This window comes from Notechis scutatus, chromosome Z (assembly GCF_049901735.1).
Source record: "Notechis scutatus isolate UNSWTSFEM ecotype Mainland chromosome Z, rNotScu1.2, whole genome shotgun sequence".
In the NCBI taxonomy this organism is placed as follows: Eukaryota; Metazoa; Chordata; class Lepidosauria; order Squamata; family Elapidae; genus Notechis; species Notechis scutatus.
In genome coordinates, this window is record NC_142025.1 from 16,408,670 (window position 1) to 16,429,564 (window position 20,895).

A 20,895-nucleotide genomic window follows, 5' to 3' on the forward strand; every position below is an offset into this window, starting at 1 on the left:
ATTATTCTGTGGAATAACAGATACTATCCAGCTTAGTAACTTGTAGTTGATGTCTAGTTAGCTTACATGAATACTGGTTGAATACAGGTAGTCCTTGAAGTTATGACAGCCCCATCCCCAAATTATTTATGACTCAGTTCTGATAACTGTCCCAACTTGACTGGATGTCAGGCTTTTGGCAATGGAGCCCATTTATGGCTGTTTTCAGCTAAAATGGCCCACAGCAAACAATGGGCTTACGACTGTAGAAGTTGCTTCCTGACCACCACAAAAAAGGTTATATGATGGCCTGCTTTGTGACTGTGTTACAACTTAACTATAATGAGTAGGCTCCATTATGGTCATAAGCCAAGGTTACCTGTAGTAGCTTTTCATTTTTAAATTATTCAGTATCAATATGATGTATAGCAGTGCTTCTTAAATTTGTTGCTTTCATGTTGCCTTCTGACTTTTAAAAATAAGAGCTAAGGTTAGATTTATTGTTATTAAAGATAAAAATTGGTGTGCTTGTAGAATATTTACTGAATCACATTTAACACCACACTATTTCTTCTAAGCTCCTCATTCTCCATAAAACAGAAGTAGCTTCTTTCAAAAGCATGTCTTTTAACACGTATACATTTTGGATAAATATCTCTAGCAAATATGTCGGTTATGGTGTTATGGGTTATTCATTCACCTAATGCTTGCACCTTTCTCAGTGTCAAGCTACTCATTTGGCATGTCTGTATGTTCTTTTGTTTTACAGCAAGCCTGTGGTTATGAATTCACTAGCAAACTCCATCGAATGTACACAGACATGAGTGTTAGTGCCGATCTTAACAACAAATTCAACAACTTCATAAAAAATCAAGACACCGTCGTAGATTTGGGAATTAGTTTTCAAATATATGTTCTTCAGGTATTTGAAAAGGAAATGTATCTATTTGTGCTTTCATTTGTATGTGTCCACACTTAGTATGTAATTTTGATGGTACAAGAACACCTACAAGGGGTACTTCTGCTGAGTCTAGCTTTCAGATACTATAGTGAATATAGAATGCCACTGAAGGATGGAGGGAAGGTTACTGCCAAGGCAGCGATCAGTAAACAGGACTTGAGCCCAGATCAAGAAAATAGTTTATGAAAGTTCCAAGTAACATCCTCCAAAGTAAAAGACTCTGAAACTATTATGTTCTCAAAGATCCATTTTGTTGGAGAGGTCATATTGGCACATCTGGGGAAAACCCGAATCTGAGAGTTCAGGGTTTTCCCTAACCCAAAGAAAGCAAAAATCCAGCCCCTGCACCTAACTGTCCATCACATGGCCCAATAAGATCTTCGCCCCAAATGGAGATATCTTCCAGTCACTCCATTCCAGGTGCAGAGTGATCTGTCCTTGACTCTCCAAGAAAGGAATGCTACCGTGGCTAATCTTCCACAGCTCCTTGAAATCCCCCTCCCAAATTCCCAGGCACTGAATATGGCAGCTGAGAAACCTCAAAAAAAAAAAAAAATGGCTTCCAAAGCTGACATCCACGCCACCTTAATTCTCCTGGCAATAAAAAGGGGAGGAGGGCAAGCACGTTCATATAGTCCTCAACGTATGAACATTGAGTGCTTGTTTGAACTCATAATGGCACTGAAAAAAATGACTTATGACTGGTCCTTGTACTTGTGACTGTCACAGTATCCCCAAAACCATGTGATCAGAATTAGGAGGGTTGAAAACCAGCTACATTTACAAAAGTTGCAGGGTCCTGATGTCGGGTGATTTTTCAATATAGGACTTCCCAACCTGCTTCCAGTAAGCAAAGTCAGTGGGAAAAGCTGGATTCACTTTAATGACAATGGTGATTCTCTTAATAATCATGGCAAAAAGTCATAAAACAGGTGTGACCATGTTCAAAATAGCAGAATTGCTTAGCAATGGAAATTCAAATCTCAATTGTCCTATGTGAAGAGTTAGCTGTACTTGCAAGATTTAGTGATTATACTGCTCTAATAATAGTAGTTTTAGGTCTGCATACTACAGGTGAAACTCAAAAAATTAGAATATCGTGCTTTTATTTCAGTAACACAACTTAAAAGGTGAACCTAATATATGAGATAGACTCATTACAGACAAAGCAAGATAGTTCAAGCCATGATTGTCATAATTGAGATGATTATGGCTTACAGCTCATAAAAACCCCAAATCCACAATCTCGGAAAATTAGAATATTGTGAAAAGGTTCAATATTCTATGCTCAAAGTGTCCCACTCTAATCAGCAAATTAAGCCATAACACCTGCAAAGGGTTCCTGAGCCTTTAAATGGTCTCTCAGTCTGGTTCAGTAGGAATCACAATCATGGGAAAGACCACTGACCTGACAGTTGTGCAGAAAACCATCATTGACACCCTCCATAAGGAAGGAAATCCTCAAAAGAAGTTGGATGTAATTGCAAAAGAAGTTGGATGTAATTGCAAAAGAAGTTGAATGTTCCCAAAGTGCTGTATCAAAGCACATTAATAGAAAGTTATGTGGAAGGGAAAAGTGTGGAAGAAAAAGGTGCACAAGCAGCAGGGATGACCGCAGCCTGGAGAGGATTGTCAGGAAAAGGCCATTCAAAAGTGTTGGGGACTTTCACAAGGAGTGGACTGAGGCTGGAGTCAGTGCATCAAGAGCCACCACACACAGACGGATCCTGGACATGGGCTTCAAATGTCATATTCCTCTTGTCAAGCCGCTCCTGAACAACAAACAACGTCAGAAACGTCTTACCTGGGCTAAAGAAAAACAGAACCGGTCTGTTGCTCAGTGGTCCAAAGTCCTCTTTTCTGAAGAGAGCATCTTTTGCATCTCATTTGGAAACCAAGGATCCAGAATCTGGAGGAAGAATGGAGAGGCACACACTGCAAGATGCTTGAAGTCCAGTGTGAAGTTTCCACAGTCTCTGTTGATTTGAGGAGCCATGTCATCTGCTGGTGTTGGTCCACTGTGCTTCATTAAGTCCAGGAACAATGCAGCCATCTACCAGGAGATTTTGGAACACTTGATGCTTCCTTCTGCAGATGAGCTTTATGGGGATGCTGATTTCATTTTCCAGCAGGACTTGGCACCTCCCCACACTGCCAAAAGCACCAAAACCTGGTTCAATGACTGTGGGATTACTGTGCTTGATTGGCCAGCAAACTCTCCTGACCTGAACCCCATAGAGCAGTGGTCCCCAACCTTTTTTGTACCAGGGACCAGTTTCACACAGAAACACTTTTTCAAGGACCGGGGAGTCTGAGTTTGGTGGTTTGCTTGCAGACATTTCATTACCTGACTAGTAACATCTGATGTTGTTACCTAGTCGGGTAATAAAACGTCTGCCAGCAAACCACCAAGTTCAGGGAGCGCCAATGCCTCCTCATTGCAACCCTGAGCGACAGATATTCTCTTCTATTGGGATATTTAAAACAGAGGGTTTCAGCTGCAGATTCAGGAACTGCGCCGGGCTGAGGAGCGCCTTCAAAACTGAGCGCTGGGCGGCGTCGGCCCACGGCTGTCTCCGCGGCTCAGGACAAGTCCCTGCAGGACGGCTGAGAAGCTCCGCCTCTCGGCCCTGCCTCCCTCAGCCCCATCCCTCAGGTGTCTCCCTCCCTCCCTCAGCCTCATCCCTCAGGTGTCTGCCTCGTTCCTCTCTCAGTTGCTCTCTCGCTCCTCCACCAGCCCAGGAAGAAACTGCTTCAAAGAAGCCGGCAGGGTGGCTTTTCCTGTCGGCGCAGCTCTTCCGAAGCTCCCGTTCACCCCCACCCCGCTGCCCTCGGTTCAATCCAGTGCTCCGTTCTGCCTGCCTGCCTTGGTTTCTGGTTGTTTCGGAGCAGCTTCGGGTGAGTAAAAGAGGCAAATAATTATTATTCTCAGCCGAAGCTGCTCCGAAACTACCAGAAACGAAGGCAGGCAGGCAGGCAGGAAGCCACTGAGCCGGAGAGTAGGACAGGCTTTGGTTGCTTCCTCCCTCCCCTTCTTTCATTTGTGTCCTTGATCCCTGATCCCAGCAGCATTCACCAAAGGCGAAGAAATCCGCCATTTATTTTTATTTTTATTTTCTTTGCGGCCCGGTACAAAGTGATCCACGGACCGGGACCGGTCCGCGGCCCGGTGGTTGGGGACCCCTGCCATAGAGAACCTATGGGGCATTGCCAAGAGAAAGATGACAGACATGAGACCGAACAATGCAGAAGAGCTGACGGCTGCGATTGAAGCATCCTGGTCTTCTATAACACCTCAGCAGTGCCACAGGCTGATAGCTTCCATGCCACACTGCATTGAGGCAGTCATTGCTGCAAAAGGGGCCCAAACCAAGTACTGAGTACATATGCATGCTTCTACTTTTCAGAGGTCCGATATTGTTCTATGTACAATCTTTGTTTTATTGATTGCATGTAATATTCTAATTTTTTGAGATTGTGGATTTGGGGTTTTCATGAGTTGTAAGCCATAATCATCTCGATTATAACAAATCCCGGCTTGAACTATCTCGCTTTGCATGTAATGAGTCTATCTCATATATTAGGTTCACCTTTTAAGTTGCATTACTGAAATAAATGAACTTTTGCATGATATTCTAATTTTTTGAGTTTCACCTGTATCTGTTTCTTGGTCTGATCTACCTTTTAGGAGTACTTGTTTTCAGAATTTTTTCTTCCATTATAAACAACCTTCAACTTTTTAGGACCATTGAACAGAATAAATCTTCTTAGGCATGAGTTTTTTCTCCCCTTTCTTCAGTTTATTTTTTTTTCTAAAGCATTTTGTCAGCAACTATAAACATTACTTGACAACCTTTGTATGGTCCTCATTTTGATTATATTAAATTAAATTTGTGATGCCTGAGTTTACTGATAACATACAAAGCAGAGCAAACATTAATTGACTGTAAATCCTGAATATTTTGTAATCTTGTATACAAATTTCTTTCTATAGATGTTTTTTTTGTATTTATACAACTTCCCCATTAACACAGAACTCAGAAGTGTTAATGCAGTAGCATCTGTACAGATGAGTCAGAGGCAATTCTGCAAGAATATGATAGGATGCTGCAAAAAGAAGTCTGCAAAAAGACACCAGCACCTCCAAAATCTCTTGTAACATATTTATGATATGCTTGGCAGCAACAGCGGTAGTGGTGGTTCTCATATTGTCCATGACTGCTTTTGACAAGATGAGAAGCCCGTTTAAATGCTTCACATTTGTGATTGGTTGAAGAACCTAGTGAGAAAATAAAGTAATAAAATCAAAGTCTTTTAGTGGCTAGTAGGGAAGTGAACATAATTTTCAGCATGCAGGAATAGTGTGATTGTTCCCTGAACTCATCTGATTTTGCCAAGAAAAGGAGCTGAAGAGCCTGGGCTTTTTCTGCTATTTTAATTATTATCCATTATAGTCTACTTTTTCTGTTAAAGTCAGTTTGCCTTTTTGTAGCATTTTGCTTTGTTTCCAGTATTACTGACATAAACATGTTTAAGAATTCATAAGGAACCATGTTCAACCAAAGAGATTTTCCTTTATTTAGCTTTCCGTGGATTTCTATACTTTATAATTTCAAATAAGATTGTTCACAGTTCTGGGTCTCTGATTGTAATTGGATCTTGGTTTACTTTTTTTTTTCCTTTAAAGAATGGTAGCTGCTTTTTATATGCTTTTTTAGAATGATATAATTTATTTTGGTGGTGTAAAAAAATTTTTTTTCTTTTTCCAGGCTGGAGCATGGCCTTTGACCCAGGCGCCTTCATCTACATTTGCAATTCCTCAGGAACTGGAAAAAAGTGTACAGATGGTAGGTTAGTAGGAGATTTATTGCAGATTTAACAATTTAAACTCTGTACATCAGCCTTAGAATAAACATTTCTGGAGTTTTGACTGTCATGAAGATGTACTTAATATAGCTTTTGGCTTGATCACAGCAACCTTTACAATTTCAATTATTGGATTACCATTTTACCTTTGTGGTTTTTGCTGAGAATTGTCACAGTTGGTATACATATCTGGAGGTTTATCTGCATTGGGGAAGGTTCTTCACAAAGGTTTATCTGCATTGGGGAAGGTTCTTCACAAAGACATATCCATATGTCTTCTTTAAGATGTAGATGATGCATGGATAAAAATCTGAAATCTAGTCTACATTTCTGACTACCTGTGTGGCCAACCATGTAACAAAGAGAGGAGGAGGAATAAAATTCATAGAAAGAGAAGTTGGTCATTATCAAGTTTGCATCCAATTTTTTCATAAAACTACATCTGCTTTAGGTACAAAAAAAATCCCAGCAAAATAATATAGATAATCAAATGCTGAAAAAATTCTGATAGGGACAATTTTGTGATCTGGTTTTCAAAATGCCAAGCACATAAATGTTGCCCTAAGCCTGCAACACCACTTGATATTCAAAAAATACAGATACCAGAATTTCAGGTTCTAATAAATAGGTGGTAACTAGCTAGAGAATGAAAAGCAGAAGATGGGAAGAGTAGAACTAATATCATATTGGCATCCGTTTCTAGTGTATTTATTTATGTTCCTATAACATATTTCCTTAACATTGTAACTTATGAAGGTAGCTCCTCTCCCAGCTCTTGGGGCTTCTAGCTGCCTTCTTGATTCCGACATTTGTAAAAAAAAACTTAGTTTCTAATCATTACTGTAGAGCAGGGGTGTCAAACTGGCAGCCCTCAAGTCGGATGCGTCACGCACAGGCCACACCCACCCTAGCTCTGCAAATGGGAAAAACATCGTGAAATGTCACGTGACAGCAACGTGACACGGCGAGTTTGACACCCGTGCTGTAGAGGTATACCATATAATCTGGAATGGGTAATATAAACTCTTCATTTAAATATTTTCTGAATCTCCTGGTTTATAATGAGAAATTAATGTAGGGAATTATGAAAAATTAATAAAATGGTACGATTAAATCAAGAGGAATCATGCTTTTGAGGATGCTTAACCAAAACCTTATAATCAGAGCAATATTCTGCAGACTTGTAAAGGAAAAGCAAATTTGTCTCAAATACATTACATGTAACTTTGTAAGATATATTACCCTTTTTTTTTTTTTTGCAGGAATAGTCATTCACCTGATACATACATATAAACTGATAGCTTGAATATGCATAGTGATTAATCTAAAAACTTTATTCAGAACTTACTTCCTGTAAATATCTCCTACAACCAGACACATTCCTAGGAATTGCAATTCAAACACATCGGGATGATACCTGATAATAAAAAGTTGCAAGGAAGTTTAGTAGAGAAATAATTGTTTAAAATCTTGAAGAGGCTGCCAGGGTCCAAAGAATTTTGGCCAAAATTTTTCTTGTGGTCCATTAAATTCCTTACTAAACCAATATGGGATCCAAATGTGGCTGGCATAATGTCAGTGGCATTCAAGACAGCTGTTGGAGAAATGACAGAATGTTTAGCTTTTTGTGTGTGTACTTCTTTGCAGCTAGATAAAATTCTTAATTGACTTCCTTGCACACTTTGCAAATGGAAGGCTAGTTTGATCCTCAAGGAGAACTTTGTGTTTATCAAATTATCTTTGCTTTCTGATTCACTAGAGGAAATTGGCTAATATTATTTGAATTTAGCGAGAATTTGCTTTTTCTTTTTAGTTCATTTCAGCTAGGTCCTGAAGGGGAAAAAGAGCTATGAAAAAGAAAATTTATTCTTTCTTCTTTTAAATCTCATGAGAGCAGTAGGAGAAGACCCAAACCCCATACTAAGTTCTGAGGCTTGGGAATAAAATTTAAATCAGTTAAATTAAGTTAAATGATATTATTATACTTACTTCCACTCTGCATATTAATTTCATTTAGTTGACCATTAACATAAGTAAAAAGTGATAAATGTATCTTAATAAAAATATATTAAAACACCAATTAAGGTGTGTGTACTTGACTTATGGAATTAAATAGGTACTCATATAATAAACATTTTTAATATTTCATCATAACTCATTAATGTGAGATTTATCTTTTTACAATCAGTGTAGCGAGAGATTCAAAATAGGGGGGAAAAGGTGGGGAGAAATACTTTCAATCTTGCAAGATTCTGTTAATGTACAATTTTATTGTAAATGAGTTTTACAATAAAAATAGAGCTAGTTGTGCTTCTTGACTGGGCTATTTGCAGGGCATAAATAAATTAGATTTGGATTTTCAGGTTGGGGAAGAAGAATTAGAATTTTAGACATCCTGGGTAGCTTTGAATAAATCGGTGTTTATCATCTGTGTGAAGATGAATGAATGTACACTGAGAAATAGTAAGAAATCATTGCTATTTCTATTGGTATGATGTGGCATTCAGTTGTGTTTTGCTTTTATCGTCCAATGTTCTGGATTCAGAAGTGGAACTTTTTTTACAATATATAGATGAATATTTTTATTATGTGTAATTCAATTATTCCATCTCTAATCTTAGATAGGCTATCTAAAATGTTTATTTTTAATTAAGCTGATTGTTGTGTTTCAGATATGGTTATTATTTTTAATGTTTTTAAACATAATCTTTTTCTTCTTCTTTTACATATTGTTTTAAATCCCCTGATATATTTAACCAAAATAATTATTTTGTTTTTCAGTTTGAATTATTTTACAGTCAGCATTTCAGTGGAAGGAAACTTACCTGGTTACATTATCTTTGCACAGGTAAAATAAATTTACATTTAGTTTTTGAAAGCATAACTCTAATTTTTTTTTTTTTTTTGCTTAGATGAAATGTATACTGCACGTCTTTTGAAGTTATGATGATGATAATGATAATGAAACTTTAAATGATTTGCTCTGTCTTAGCTAATCTGGTTTTCTTAATATATCTCACTTGGATATTTTTATTACATCTCTTCTAATTGTTATCTGAAAAATCAATTGTTTTAAATTTTGTTTTTTACATTCTCGATTGACAGTTATTTTCAGGAAAAAAAGTTAAAAATAAATGTCATTGGTATGGATTGAAACAAGAAAATTTTATAATAAAAATGGATTTAGGCATGCAGGTAGTCCTTGGTTAATAGCTATTTGTTCAGTGATCAATATAATGATAGTATTGAAGGAATGGTAGAAAGTTTTGGCCCGCCAAGCACCTCCCCAGTTATGTGATCTGAATGCTTGGCAACCAGTCTGTACTTGTACAGCCATCACATGATCACCATTTGTGACCTTCACTATTGGTTTCCCACAAGCAAAATTGAGCTGGTGGGGAAGGTTGCAAAATGGTCTCAGGGATATCATACTCCATAGCACATGCACACACAGCATCTTGGTGCCAAGGCACACTCGTCTTCCCAGTTGCAGCCTTGCTATGCTTATGCTGTAGTGACTCCTGCACATCCTCTCTTACCAGGTAGCAGTCAGTCCCTGGTTCCATTATATTCATGCCACATCGCAGCACCCACTTGTAAGCTTTCCTCTCAAGTTCCTCACTGATTTTTTATTTCTGTGAAGTCAGCAGGAAATAACAAGGATCCTTTCATAATCTTGAAGATCCTTGATTAATAATCACAACAGGGACTTTCTGGATTGCCCCCATTAAGCAGATGCAGTCACGTGATGTTGCACTTTATGATCATATGACTTAGCGACGGGAAAATCTGATGCAATTCTGGTGCTTTGAACAAAGGCCTTCCTGTACTGAAATTCTGAGCTTGAACGAAAATTTCACATGTTTGAGGAAAGGACAAAAGCATCATAGAAAAAAGTCAAACATAAGCAAGTGGTAGCATGTAGTTGATTTTGGCTGATTGAAGGAGGGGGGAAGAAACCCTAGATACAGCTTGACCAAGTTAGGATTTGGATAGAGATCACCAAGGAACCCCAAGATTATAAACTAGACATTTTAAGAGCCATGGTGGCACAGTGGTTAGAATGCAGTATGAAATCTGCTGATTTCCAGTTGCCAGCAGTTCAGCAGTTCGATTTTTGACCAGCTGAAGATTGACTCAGCCTTCCATCCTTCTGAGGTCAATAAAATGAGGACCCAGATTGCTGGGGGCAAAATGCTGATCTTATAAACGGCTTAGAGAGGGCTTTAAAGCACTATGAAGTGGTATTTAAGTCTAAGTGTTATTGCTATTGCTAGACAGGGGAAACTGGAAAAAAATTTCCAATGAAAAAGTATATTGGAGAGAAAAAAAATGAAAGAAGATGGTGGCAAACTACTGCTTTGTTGCCCACACTTTCATAAACCAAAGGATTCCATAAACCAAAGGATACGTGAATATATATTCACATAACCACCAGGAAACTTTGTTCAAGAGAGTGAATTTTTGGAGCACTAGATATAAATGTTATGACAATCAAGGTCTTTACAGTGCTGCTTATGCACAATTTATTCAAATCCTTCCTTGCCTTGTTACAATCAGCTGAATCAAGCATTGTAACTTAATTTTTTTTAATGCTTCTGTATTTTTCAAAGTACAGGTAGTCCTCAACTTACAACTGTTCATTTAATGACCATTCAAAGTTACAATGGTACTGAGAAGAGGTGACTTATGGCTATTTTTCATACTTAAGACAGTTACAGCATCCCTACAGTCACATGATCAAAATTCAGATGCTCGGCAACTGATTCATATTTATGATGGGTACAGTGTCCCTGTGATCTCGGTTTGCAAACTCCTGACAAGCAAAGTCAGTTAGAAAGCCAGATTTGCTTAACAACTGTGTTACTAACTTACCAGCTGCAGGGATTCACTTAACAACTTTGGAAAAAAAGGTCGTAAAATGGGGCAAATCTGTCTTAACAATTGTCTTGCTTAGCAGCATAAACGTGGGGCTCAGTTGTGGTTGTAAGGACTACCTATAGTAATCTCTTTTAAAAATCTAATTTCTCTTCAGGACAGTCTTGCAAATTCAGTTCTTGTTTTGCTGTACCCTTGGATCAAATATCGCTTTCTTCCTGCCGCCAAATTGGAAGAACAAAGTGAGGCTTTGTTAATAATACTTGAGGCTTTTATTCAGTGAATTCATCAGCTTTATCCTTAATTTGCAGGTGAGGTCAAAATGAATTATTTGTCCAAGCCCTATGTAGCCATGGTTACCACCTACCAAATGGCAGTGCTGCTGGCCTTTAACAATAGTGAAATCGTCAGTTACAAAGAGCTCCAGGATAGCACACAAATGAATGAGAAGGAACTGACCAAAACTATCAAATCCTTACTTGATGTCAAAATGATCAACCATGACTCAGATAAGGTAAGTTACCAAAAAAATGACACATTTGAGAGTGGGGGCATTTTTCTATTATATGTTTTGAAAAAATAGGAATAATAGATGGTACAAATAAGAAAAACAGGGACAGATAGAGAAATACAGAGAGATTATGAACAAAACTAAATTATTATGAAGCAAATATATTCTATATATAACTATAGAGAGGATAAAATGAAAATGTATTTATAATTGCTGTAAAAAACATCAGAAATCATTACTTTGTATCTTTTTTCTTTTCTGACCTTTTTTCTTTTATTATTCACATTACTTTTCTTTATTTATCTTTAAATTTATTAGATTTTCCTCTGAGAAAAACCTCTTTAATGAAAATTAGTAAATTAAAAAAGCTTATAATATTGTAAGATACTTCATAGCCTAACAGCGCGCAAATCATATAATTATAAACCAAGAATACCAATAAGACATTTAGAGTAAGTGCGCTTGAGATTGTGATTTTATTTTATTTCAAAAAGATTGGCTTAATTCAGTGTAATACTTGTTTTACAGCTGTCTTTCACAGTACTCTTTTCAAACTTGGATACTGTCCCCTTTGTAAAAAAAAAATACCAGTCTACATGGACAGATTACCTATCTAGAATCTCTAATCTGTGCTCTCCAAGCAGAAATTAGGTGCCCAATCCAGCCATCTATTGAGCTGCCGTGCTACCAGCCCCCACTACCACAAAGATCCTACAGGAAAAGGGCACTATGGACAACCGTGGGATCTGGCAGGGTGAGAGCTGTGGACTATAAACACAAAACTTTTGCTATGTCCCAGCATAACAGATACAGTGCCCTTGCTGACCTTAACAGGGACACTAAAGTGACAGGTCAAGGTAGTTGTGATAATGATAACTTAAGTAAGCTGGGGATCATTGTCCTAGAAGAAGAACTTACTTTGGAAAGGAGAAAGTGTGAATCAGGTATTACACACCAGCCACACAAGAAGAACAAGGCATCAAAAAAGAGAAGCCACCTTCTGGTTGGGGACTCAATTGTAAGGGATGTACATTTAGGAAAGAATACTGAAGTTTTGAAAGAGGTCAGGTGTCTACCAGGTGCTACTGCCAGCAGAGACAAGAAGCGTATTCTTAAGATAGTCAAGAATGCCAGCAAGGGCTGTGATGTTGATGCTATTATTACATCTTGGTACAAAAGATCTGTCCCAGAAGGGTGTACTTTCTGTTCAGAAAGACTTCCAGAGCTTGGGGTATGAACTTAGTAATATGGGCTGTAGGTTTATCTTTTCAGAGGTTCTACCAGTATACAAGGAACAAAAAGGGAAAGGGCAGCGTGTAGCAGAGTTTAATGTGTGGCTAAAGGAGTGGTGTAAAAGGGAAGGCTTTGGTTTTATTAGTCATGATGTCTGCAGCTAGTCCAATGAAAAACTGTACAAAAGAGATGGTTTGCATCCATCAAAGAAAGGGACTGAGTTACTTGGCATTAAATTCACAGATTTCCTGGATAAACATTTAAACTGAAAGGCGGGGACAGAGAATTAATGGATTCAGAACATCTCTGTCCCCAGCAACCTAAAACTAATAAGGATACCAGTGCGTGCAAAATAGATGTTTGTGCAGGTAAGATTATCAACCTTGATGCCAACCAAAACCAAGGATTTAATAGTGAGTGCCATACTATGTGCACTAATCAAACAGGTGGCAAGAAGGGACAAGTAGGGACAGGAAGGCACAAAACAGGTTATGTAGACAGGAAACACAGTGTCAGACATAAAGATCTCAAGTGTCTATATACAAATGCACAAAGTCTGGGGAACAAGCAGGGTGAACTCGAACTACGAATACATGAAGGTAAATATTATATAGTTGGAATAACAGAAACTTGGTGGGATGAAACCCATGACTGGAACATACTGGTAGAAGGTTACAAACTATTCAAAAAAACCAGACCCCATAAAAGAGGAGGTGGAGTTGCACTATATGTAAAGGACCACTATATTGCTACAGAAATGCATGAAACCAAAGATGAAAACCTCCTAGGTATGTGGGTCAATATAAAAGAAAAAAGGAATGACATAGGTGTATATTATAGGCCACCCAATCAAGCAGAAAAAATAGATGTCCTTTTTGCCAGCCAACGAACAAACATGCAGGAAACACACAACAATAGTAATGGGAGACTTCAATTATCCTGATATCAATTGGAAAACTAATTCTGCACCAAGTGAGAAATCAAATAAGTTCCTAACCAACCTAGCTGACAACTTTGTTGTCCAAAAGGTAGAGGGTGAAACTAGAGGGACAGCCATACTGGACTTAATTCTTACAAACAGAGAAGAAGTGATAGAGGGAGTTGAAACTGCAGGAACCTTGGGTGAGAGTGACCATGTCATACTAGAATTCAACATAACACAAATACAAGCAACAGAACATAATGACACCAGAGTCTTGGATTTTAAAAGAGCTGATTTCAATAAACTCAGAGAGAACTTGGGAAAGATTCCATGGATGAAAATCCTAAAGGGGAAAACAACTCAAGAATCTTGGGAAACTCTAAAAAGTATGATCATACTTTTTAGTGGTATTGTGCCCAGACCAGCACAATACCACTGAGAAAGAAAAACAAGAAATCCAAGAAGAAACCAGCATGGCTACACAAAGTTCTCTCTGGCAAATTGAAAGGAAAAAAGGACAAGTACATAAAATGGAAAGAAGGACATACAACTAAGGCAGAATATCAGCAGATAGCCAGAATCTGCAAAGACGAAGTCAGGATAGCAAAGGCTCAGAACGAACAAAGACTTGCAAAAAAAGTCAAAGATTATAAAAAAAAGTTTCTTCCAACATATAAATAACAAGAAAAAAAAAAAATCAAGGAAACAGTCGGTCCACTAAAGAGAGAAGATGGCAAGGAAGTAACAGGCAACAGAGAGAAAGCAGAACTGCTTAACTCATTCCTTGCATCTGTCTTCACGCAAAAAGAAACTATAGCTCAACCCACCAAAAACATAACTGTAAAAGACAGACCAGAAATAAAAGTTAAAATAAGCAAAAGAATAGTAAGAGAATACCTGTCTGATCTTGATGAAAATAAATCACCAGGCCTGATGGATTACATCCCAGAGTTTTAAAAGAGCTGGCAGAGGTCATCTTACAACCACTGCAACATATCTTTCAAAAATCCTGGAGCACCGGGGAACTACCAGAGGACTGGAAAAGAGCTGATGTGGTTCCCATCTTCAAAAAAGGGGAAAAAAACAGACCCAGGAAACTATAGACCAATCAGCCTAACATCAATACCTGGGAAGATACTGGAAAAGATAATAAAAAAACAGATCTGCCAACATCTAGAAACAAGTAAAGTAATAACTAGCAGTCAGCATGGGTTTGTTAAAAACAGATCATGCCAAATCAATCTTATTTCATTCTTCAACACAGTGACTAAATTAGTAGACCAGCAAAATACTGTGGACATAATATATTTAGATTTTAGCAAGGCATTCGATAAAGTAGACCACAACCTACTTCTTAGTAAGCTAGATAAAAGTGGAATAGATAGCACCACCACTAGATGGACTTGCAACTGGCTGGCAAACCGTACTCAACGAGTAGGGTCTAGGTCTACATGGAAGGAAGTAAGCAATGGGGTGCCACAAGGTTCCGTCTTAGGCCCAGTACTCTTCAATATCTTCATTAACGACTTAGAAGAGGGAATAGAAGGGGAACTTACCAAATTTGCAAATGATACTAAGCTGGCAGGAACAGCTAACACCCAAGAAGATAGGCTCAAGATCCAGATGGATCTTGACGGACTAGAACACTGGGCCATATCTAACAAAATGGAATTCAGTGTAGAGAAAAGTAAAGTCCTACACTTAGGCAAGAAAAACCAAAAGTACACATATAGACTGGGTGAAACCAGGCTCAATAGCAGTAACTGTGAGAGGGATCTTGGAGTCTTAGTGGACAATCAGCTAAATATGAGCCAGCAGTGTGCAGCAGCCGCCAAAAAATCTAATGCAATCCTAAGTTGTATTAACAGAGGGATACAATCAAGATCAAGGGAAGTACTAATACCACTCTATAAAGCCTTAGTAAGACCACACCTAGAGTACTGCATCCAGTTTTGGTCACCAAATTATAAAAAAGATGTTGAGACTCTAGAAAAAGTACAGAGAAGAGCAACCAGGATGATTAGGGGACTGGAGGCTAAAACATACAACGAACGGTTGCAGGAACTGGGCTTGGCTAGTCTAGTAAAGAGAAGGACCAGGGGAGACATGATAGCAGTCTTCCAATACTTGAGGGGCTGCCACAGGGAGAAAGGGGTCAAGCTATTTTCTAAAGCGCCTGTAGGCCAGACAAGGAATAATGGATGGAAACTGAACAAGGAGAGATTTAACCTGGAAATAAGGAGAAACTTTCTGACAGTGAGAACAATCAACCAATGGAACAGCTTGCCCTCAGAAGTTGTGGGAGCGCCATCAGTTGAGACTTTCAAGAAGAGATTGGACTGCCATTTGTCAGAAATGGTGTAGGGTCTTCCACTTGGACGGGGGGTTGGACTAGATGACCTACAAGGTCCCTTCCAACTCTGATTATCTGTATCTGTATCATTTTCTGATCAAAAATTTGCATGTCCCCCTATTTAAGTTAAAAACACTTGTTGTTCAGTTCAGTTCAAAAAAGACTATAGATAGTAAAGCATTAATGTAAATCATACGTTTACATTAAATTAAGATGGAAAGTTTAAAATTTTGGAGAGAGCATGATTCTGTGGATAAGACCAAGAATGGTTTAAAGCAGGGCTATCAAACCTGCGGCCCACACTGTCCACGCCCATGCCCAGTTTAGTAAAGGGGGGGGAAGTCACAATACCTCACGTGATGACGCCGTGATGATGCAAGTTTGATACCCCTGGTTTAAAATTAAAATTGTATTCTATATTGAATTTACTTTTTAAATACAAAGGTCTCCTAACCAAGGGTCCCCAACCCCATTCCACAGACCAGACTGGACCATGGCATGTCAGAAACCAGGCCGTGCAAACAGTCCCCATCCACAGGGTTCAGGCAGCATGCGAAACCACATCCCCTCCAGGGCACAGGAAAGCCTCAATCCAGGGAACTGGTCCCTAGTGCCCAAAAGGTTGGGGGCCGCTGCTCTGGACATCAAAGCAATTTAGTTAGCCATTTTACTAAAAGCAGGTGTGGTTTTTTGGTCAAGATGTATATAAGATGTTTTTGATAGGATTGAATTGTTGCTTCTTGTCACTCTTGCCCCCCCAACCTGTACATAAAAATAAGTTGTAGATTTGAAATACTTGTTTATACATAACTGCTTAAAAAGTGTTATTAATGTACCTATCATTTTCCATCTTCATTTCTGTAAACCACCCAAATGCTTTTTCAGCTTCTTGAACATAGTCCTGATGTACTTGGCAAAGGACTTGAAATTCACAGATCCTTGAAGATTTATTTTAAATACAACTTGATGTTCATAAAAGAAAGAGAAAGGGAGGGGCAACCTCTAAGAATCCCATTGGTCATACTTTAGAATTGCAGTTCTCTATGTATTAATTCATGGATTCTTGAAAAGGACTTCAGAAGTCACTACAGATACATATACTTTAAGGGCTTGCCTGCCTGTTCTGCTGTAGCACAGAGAGGGCCCAAGACCTCAGTGAAACCATGAGATAACAAGTGTAAATTAGCTGATAGGGAAAAATTACCATTGTGTCATTCATAAGTTGATTGGTATACTAAATTGTTTGTTATTGGCTTAACATCCTGTATGCATCCTTTCACATGGCATGTAAATTAGCATGACATATCATATGAGCTCACCTAGTTGCAAATTACTCTAGAAATTGTGCCCATGTGATGACAAGGACATTGAAACTGTGTCACACTATATCGTATCCCTAACTCCCTGGGAGGCCGTATAAATTTTACAGGAACCTTCTTCAGGATTTAAAACCATTCATTATAAGTGCCATAGCTCAATTTTGTATTCTACATGAAAGCAAAACATAAGAAGTCAAATAATATTTATCTTTTGTTTTGATATACTACTTGATTTGATACATCTTAACAATTCATTATAGGGAATATTTTTATTTCATACCTATTAATCCTTTGGATCTATCACCAGGGTAAAAATTGAATTAATGTAACATTTGAGGAGTTAATGTTATATTCCCTTATTTACGTTGCTATTCTTAGTCTGTTATTATATTTATTTGTTTCACTCTGTTTTTGTTTGTTTTGTTCTTTTAAATTTTTCTGATCATTAACTGAATACATATTATTCATTGATGTACTACAAATTATGGTGCAAATGCAGTCATAGAACCAATTGAAATGTATCTTTTGTCACTGTAATTTAAACCTACACTTAGTTATTTCTATCCAATAGATATGAAAGGAAGTTATCTCTAAAGAGTTGTTGTTTTGTTAAAGACCTCTTAACTATAAAATATTATGTTTATTGCCAAAATATATTTTCCAAAAAGATCACATTTACTACATGTTAATCCTACTAACATGAATGTTTTTGTTTCTTTTATTGAAAGAATTATATTGGATTGAGTTTTGAAAACATATGTATTACCTTCATTATTTTGGGCATGCAAGATGCTCTGTAGAGAATTGAAGTAGTTCAGACTTGCCAAATTGAATAAGTTGCAATATTTTTACATTTCACCAGTGGAGATGTAATCCATATGCAAGCACAGATTTTCAGAGCAAGATGTTCTTCCTAAACCGACAAGTTGTTGAAATGTTTGGCATCATTTATCTATGTGTGAAAGGAGCAAAAACACACTCTTTTTTTCTTGCAGGAGGATATAGAGGCAGAGTCCACTTTTTCATTAAATATGAATTTTAGCAGTAAACGAACGAAATTTAAAATCACTACTTCAATGCAGAAAGACACCCCCCAGGCAAGTATTGGTAATGTCAATAACAACATATAGCGTATTCCATGAGGAAATCTAATACTGAATAACAATTCTTTTAAGTCAAGCTCACTTCTGGAGTTTCTGTACAGCTTTCTTGGCATTCTTTTCTTCCAAAAATAATTCATGGGCTTCCAAGGCTAGTCTATATTAAAATCCTTCCTTATCCCAGTACTAACCAGTTCTGACATTGTTTAGCAGCTGAGCCCAGACAACAGATTTAGGGTTGACACTTATTGAAACATAAAATTGAAACTTGAAAACAGCTGGAGACTTTGTAAAATGAACTATGTGTAAGCATACTTTTTGACATTCCTCTTTCTAGTTGAATTGTCTCAACTATGGGTTGGATCCCCAGTTAATAATATGTAGAGGAAGCCCATTGACATCGTGATTAACAAATTCTATTACTTTTAGCAGGTCTTCTTTAAAACTACATCAAACATTCACTAATAATATCAGAAATAAATAATTAAAAAGCAGCTTGTTTAACACTTCTTATCTAACCAGCTTTTCTAATTTTTAAATTTCGGAAGGTTTGGGGCAATTGAAGGCAAATTCAGACATATTTTTTTTTAGTAATTCAACAATTCAGTACAGTTTAAATAATAAAACTCTACATGAGAAGGAAAATATATTTTAGAGGGAAGAATCAGAAATATTTCTAAATGTGTGTCTTTTCAAAATTAACAGCCATAGAAAGCAAACATGAAAAATAGCATATTCTGTTTTCTGATTTATTGCTGCTTGGTTCTTTTTCATTTCATCTGGTGAAAACTACCTATTCTCTACTCTTTGACATAACTTGGAATCTTTTTTGGAAATGCAACCCCCATGCATTTTTAGTGCAAGGTAAGATCCATTTACCACTTCCCAGACACCGCAAGGAACCGGAATTGTTTATTGCTTATAAGTAAGCAACAAGGTGGTTTCTGCTACCTGTGGATGTTGCTAGTAAATTTAGACAGCTTTATCTGTTTATTTTATATTTATTTCATCCTTTACAATACTAGCCTATATGATCAGTGCCCATATGTTCAGTGGTATTTATTCCCCAATAAGATTATGACATTAGTTCTTAATTTATTTTCTTTACTGTCTGTTTTTGTTCAAAACATTTTCCCATAGACACTTATTTTGTGTTTTATTTATTTGTTTACTTATGATTTGGGTATATTCTAAATTAGTAACACTATTCAAGAGCATTGTGTACATTAATACATTAAAGTAATATTAATTACATTGTCAACATTATTACATTAATAAATATAATAATTCACACCAGATATTTGTAACCCAGCATTACCAATAATTATTTCACTGCCACTATCTAAAATTAATTTTATTAGCAAATACCCTCTTTTGGAAATGATAGCCAAAATGACATTGCCGCTATAATATGTTTATCTTCAAATAGTTTTATTTTCTGTTCAAAGAACATTTTTGTCATATTGAAAATACTTTCTGAATTTTATCTTTTACATTAATTTGTTTTAACTGATTTCAGATGTAATTATTGTGACATTTGTTGTATAGTAAAATGCTTTTCCTGGAACCCATTATTAATGGAGGTTGGCTGAGAATTTCTTCTTCAGAGGATCGCTTGAGGTCTCATTGGTTCTGTACAGCTAACTGTCCTAATTACTTCAGCATGTTAATAATGACTGCAGCCTCAAAAGTATAAAATAAACTTGGAATATAATTCCCTTCACCCATATGTTTTAGGAAATATCTAGAGCAGCTAAGAATTAACGTGTCTTGAACTTCAATTTCATAACAAGTTTCACAAGTATTGTATTTATTACTCCACTGATCCGATAAGAGTCTTTGGCAAAGAAGTGCTAAATGTACTTATTAGGTGGTAAGCTTCTCTAAGATGGTTGAAATTACTCCTTGTGTTAAGGTGTCTGACCACGTTTTCCCAAAAGTATTTTCTGTTTTTCAATGCACATGGAAAAAAACAAATTTTTATTTGGTTCCTTAAATTCAGCAGTTTATACAGCACTATACTTCACATTCTGAAAAGGTATTCTTATTGATTTCATTTCAGATTTTATAATCTGATAGTCAGATTTAAAGAACAGTAAAATAAGTGTCCTTGTTTAAGATCTTAAAATTATCAATTCTTTTTCATCTTCAATGATAGTTCCATAATATTCATAATTTTATTGTGTCTGGAGTCTTTCTGGTTCTGATTAAAAGTTGAGTTGAACTGAATCTGGCTAGTGATTAATTTAGTTCAGCATTCCCCTTTCCACCCTCTTCTGAAAATCCCAGGAAACCCAGAAGCTAAACACAAAATAATAATTCTCTGTTGTAGTTGCATCCAGCAGCTTGGTAATTCAGTGGCATGTTTCCTTTGAGCTTAAGGTTTATACAGAGCTGCAGCAAAAGTATTTGAAGACTCTGTGGTGACTTCATTTTATCCCAGAGGGGAAAGAAGAATTCTTAGTGCTGTATCTCTATATAGTACATTACTTGGATTTCTATCACAGGATTTAGGAATATTCGGTGAATCCAGAATTTGTAAGAACATTAGGCATAGTTTGTTTGAAGCTCTGGATTATAATAATAAGTAAGAGGTTTACTTAAAGTCTACATCATATTGCCTGGAATTGAGTACCATTGGAAGCTAAATTGCAATGTAACTGGTATGTTGTGCCAATGAGATTATTTTTTTAAAAAGTTGTTTTACAGGATCAAACCAAATATGGCCTATTCAGATCTATTTTTAGCTGTCAACTCCTTTAAACCAGTGCTT

The 20,895-nt window shown here is 37.1% G+C and overlaps 1 protein-coding gene across 5 annotated transcripts in view; it reads left to right on the plus strand.

Moving 5' to 3' along the window:
- CUL2 (cullin 2) overlaps positions 1-20,895 on the plus strand; it is a 71,369-nt gene that overhangs the window by 26,344 nt on the left and 24,130 nt on the right. For all 5 annotated transcript variants that reach the window (XM_087948411.1, XM_026672235.2, XM_087948413.1 and 2 more), the window contains exons 15-19: positions 749-901; positions 5,710-5,787; positions 8,588-8,654; positions 10,996-11,198; positions 18,018-18,119. In XM_087948411.1, the coding sequence (XP_087804537.1) occupies positions 749-901; positions 5,710-5,787; positions 8,588-8,654; positions 10,996-11,198; positions 18,018-18,119 (603 nt within the window). The remainder of the gene's footprint in view (positions 1-748; positions 902-5,709; positions 5,788-8,587; positions 8,655-10,995; positions 11,199-18,017; positions 18,120-20,895) is intronic.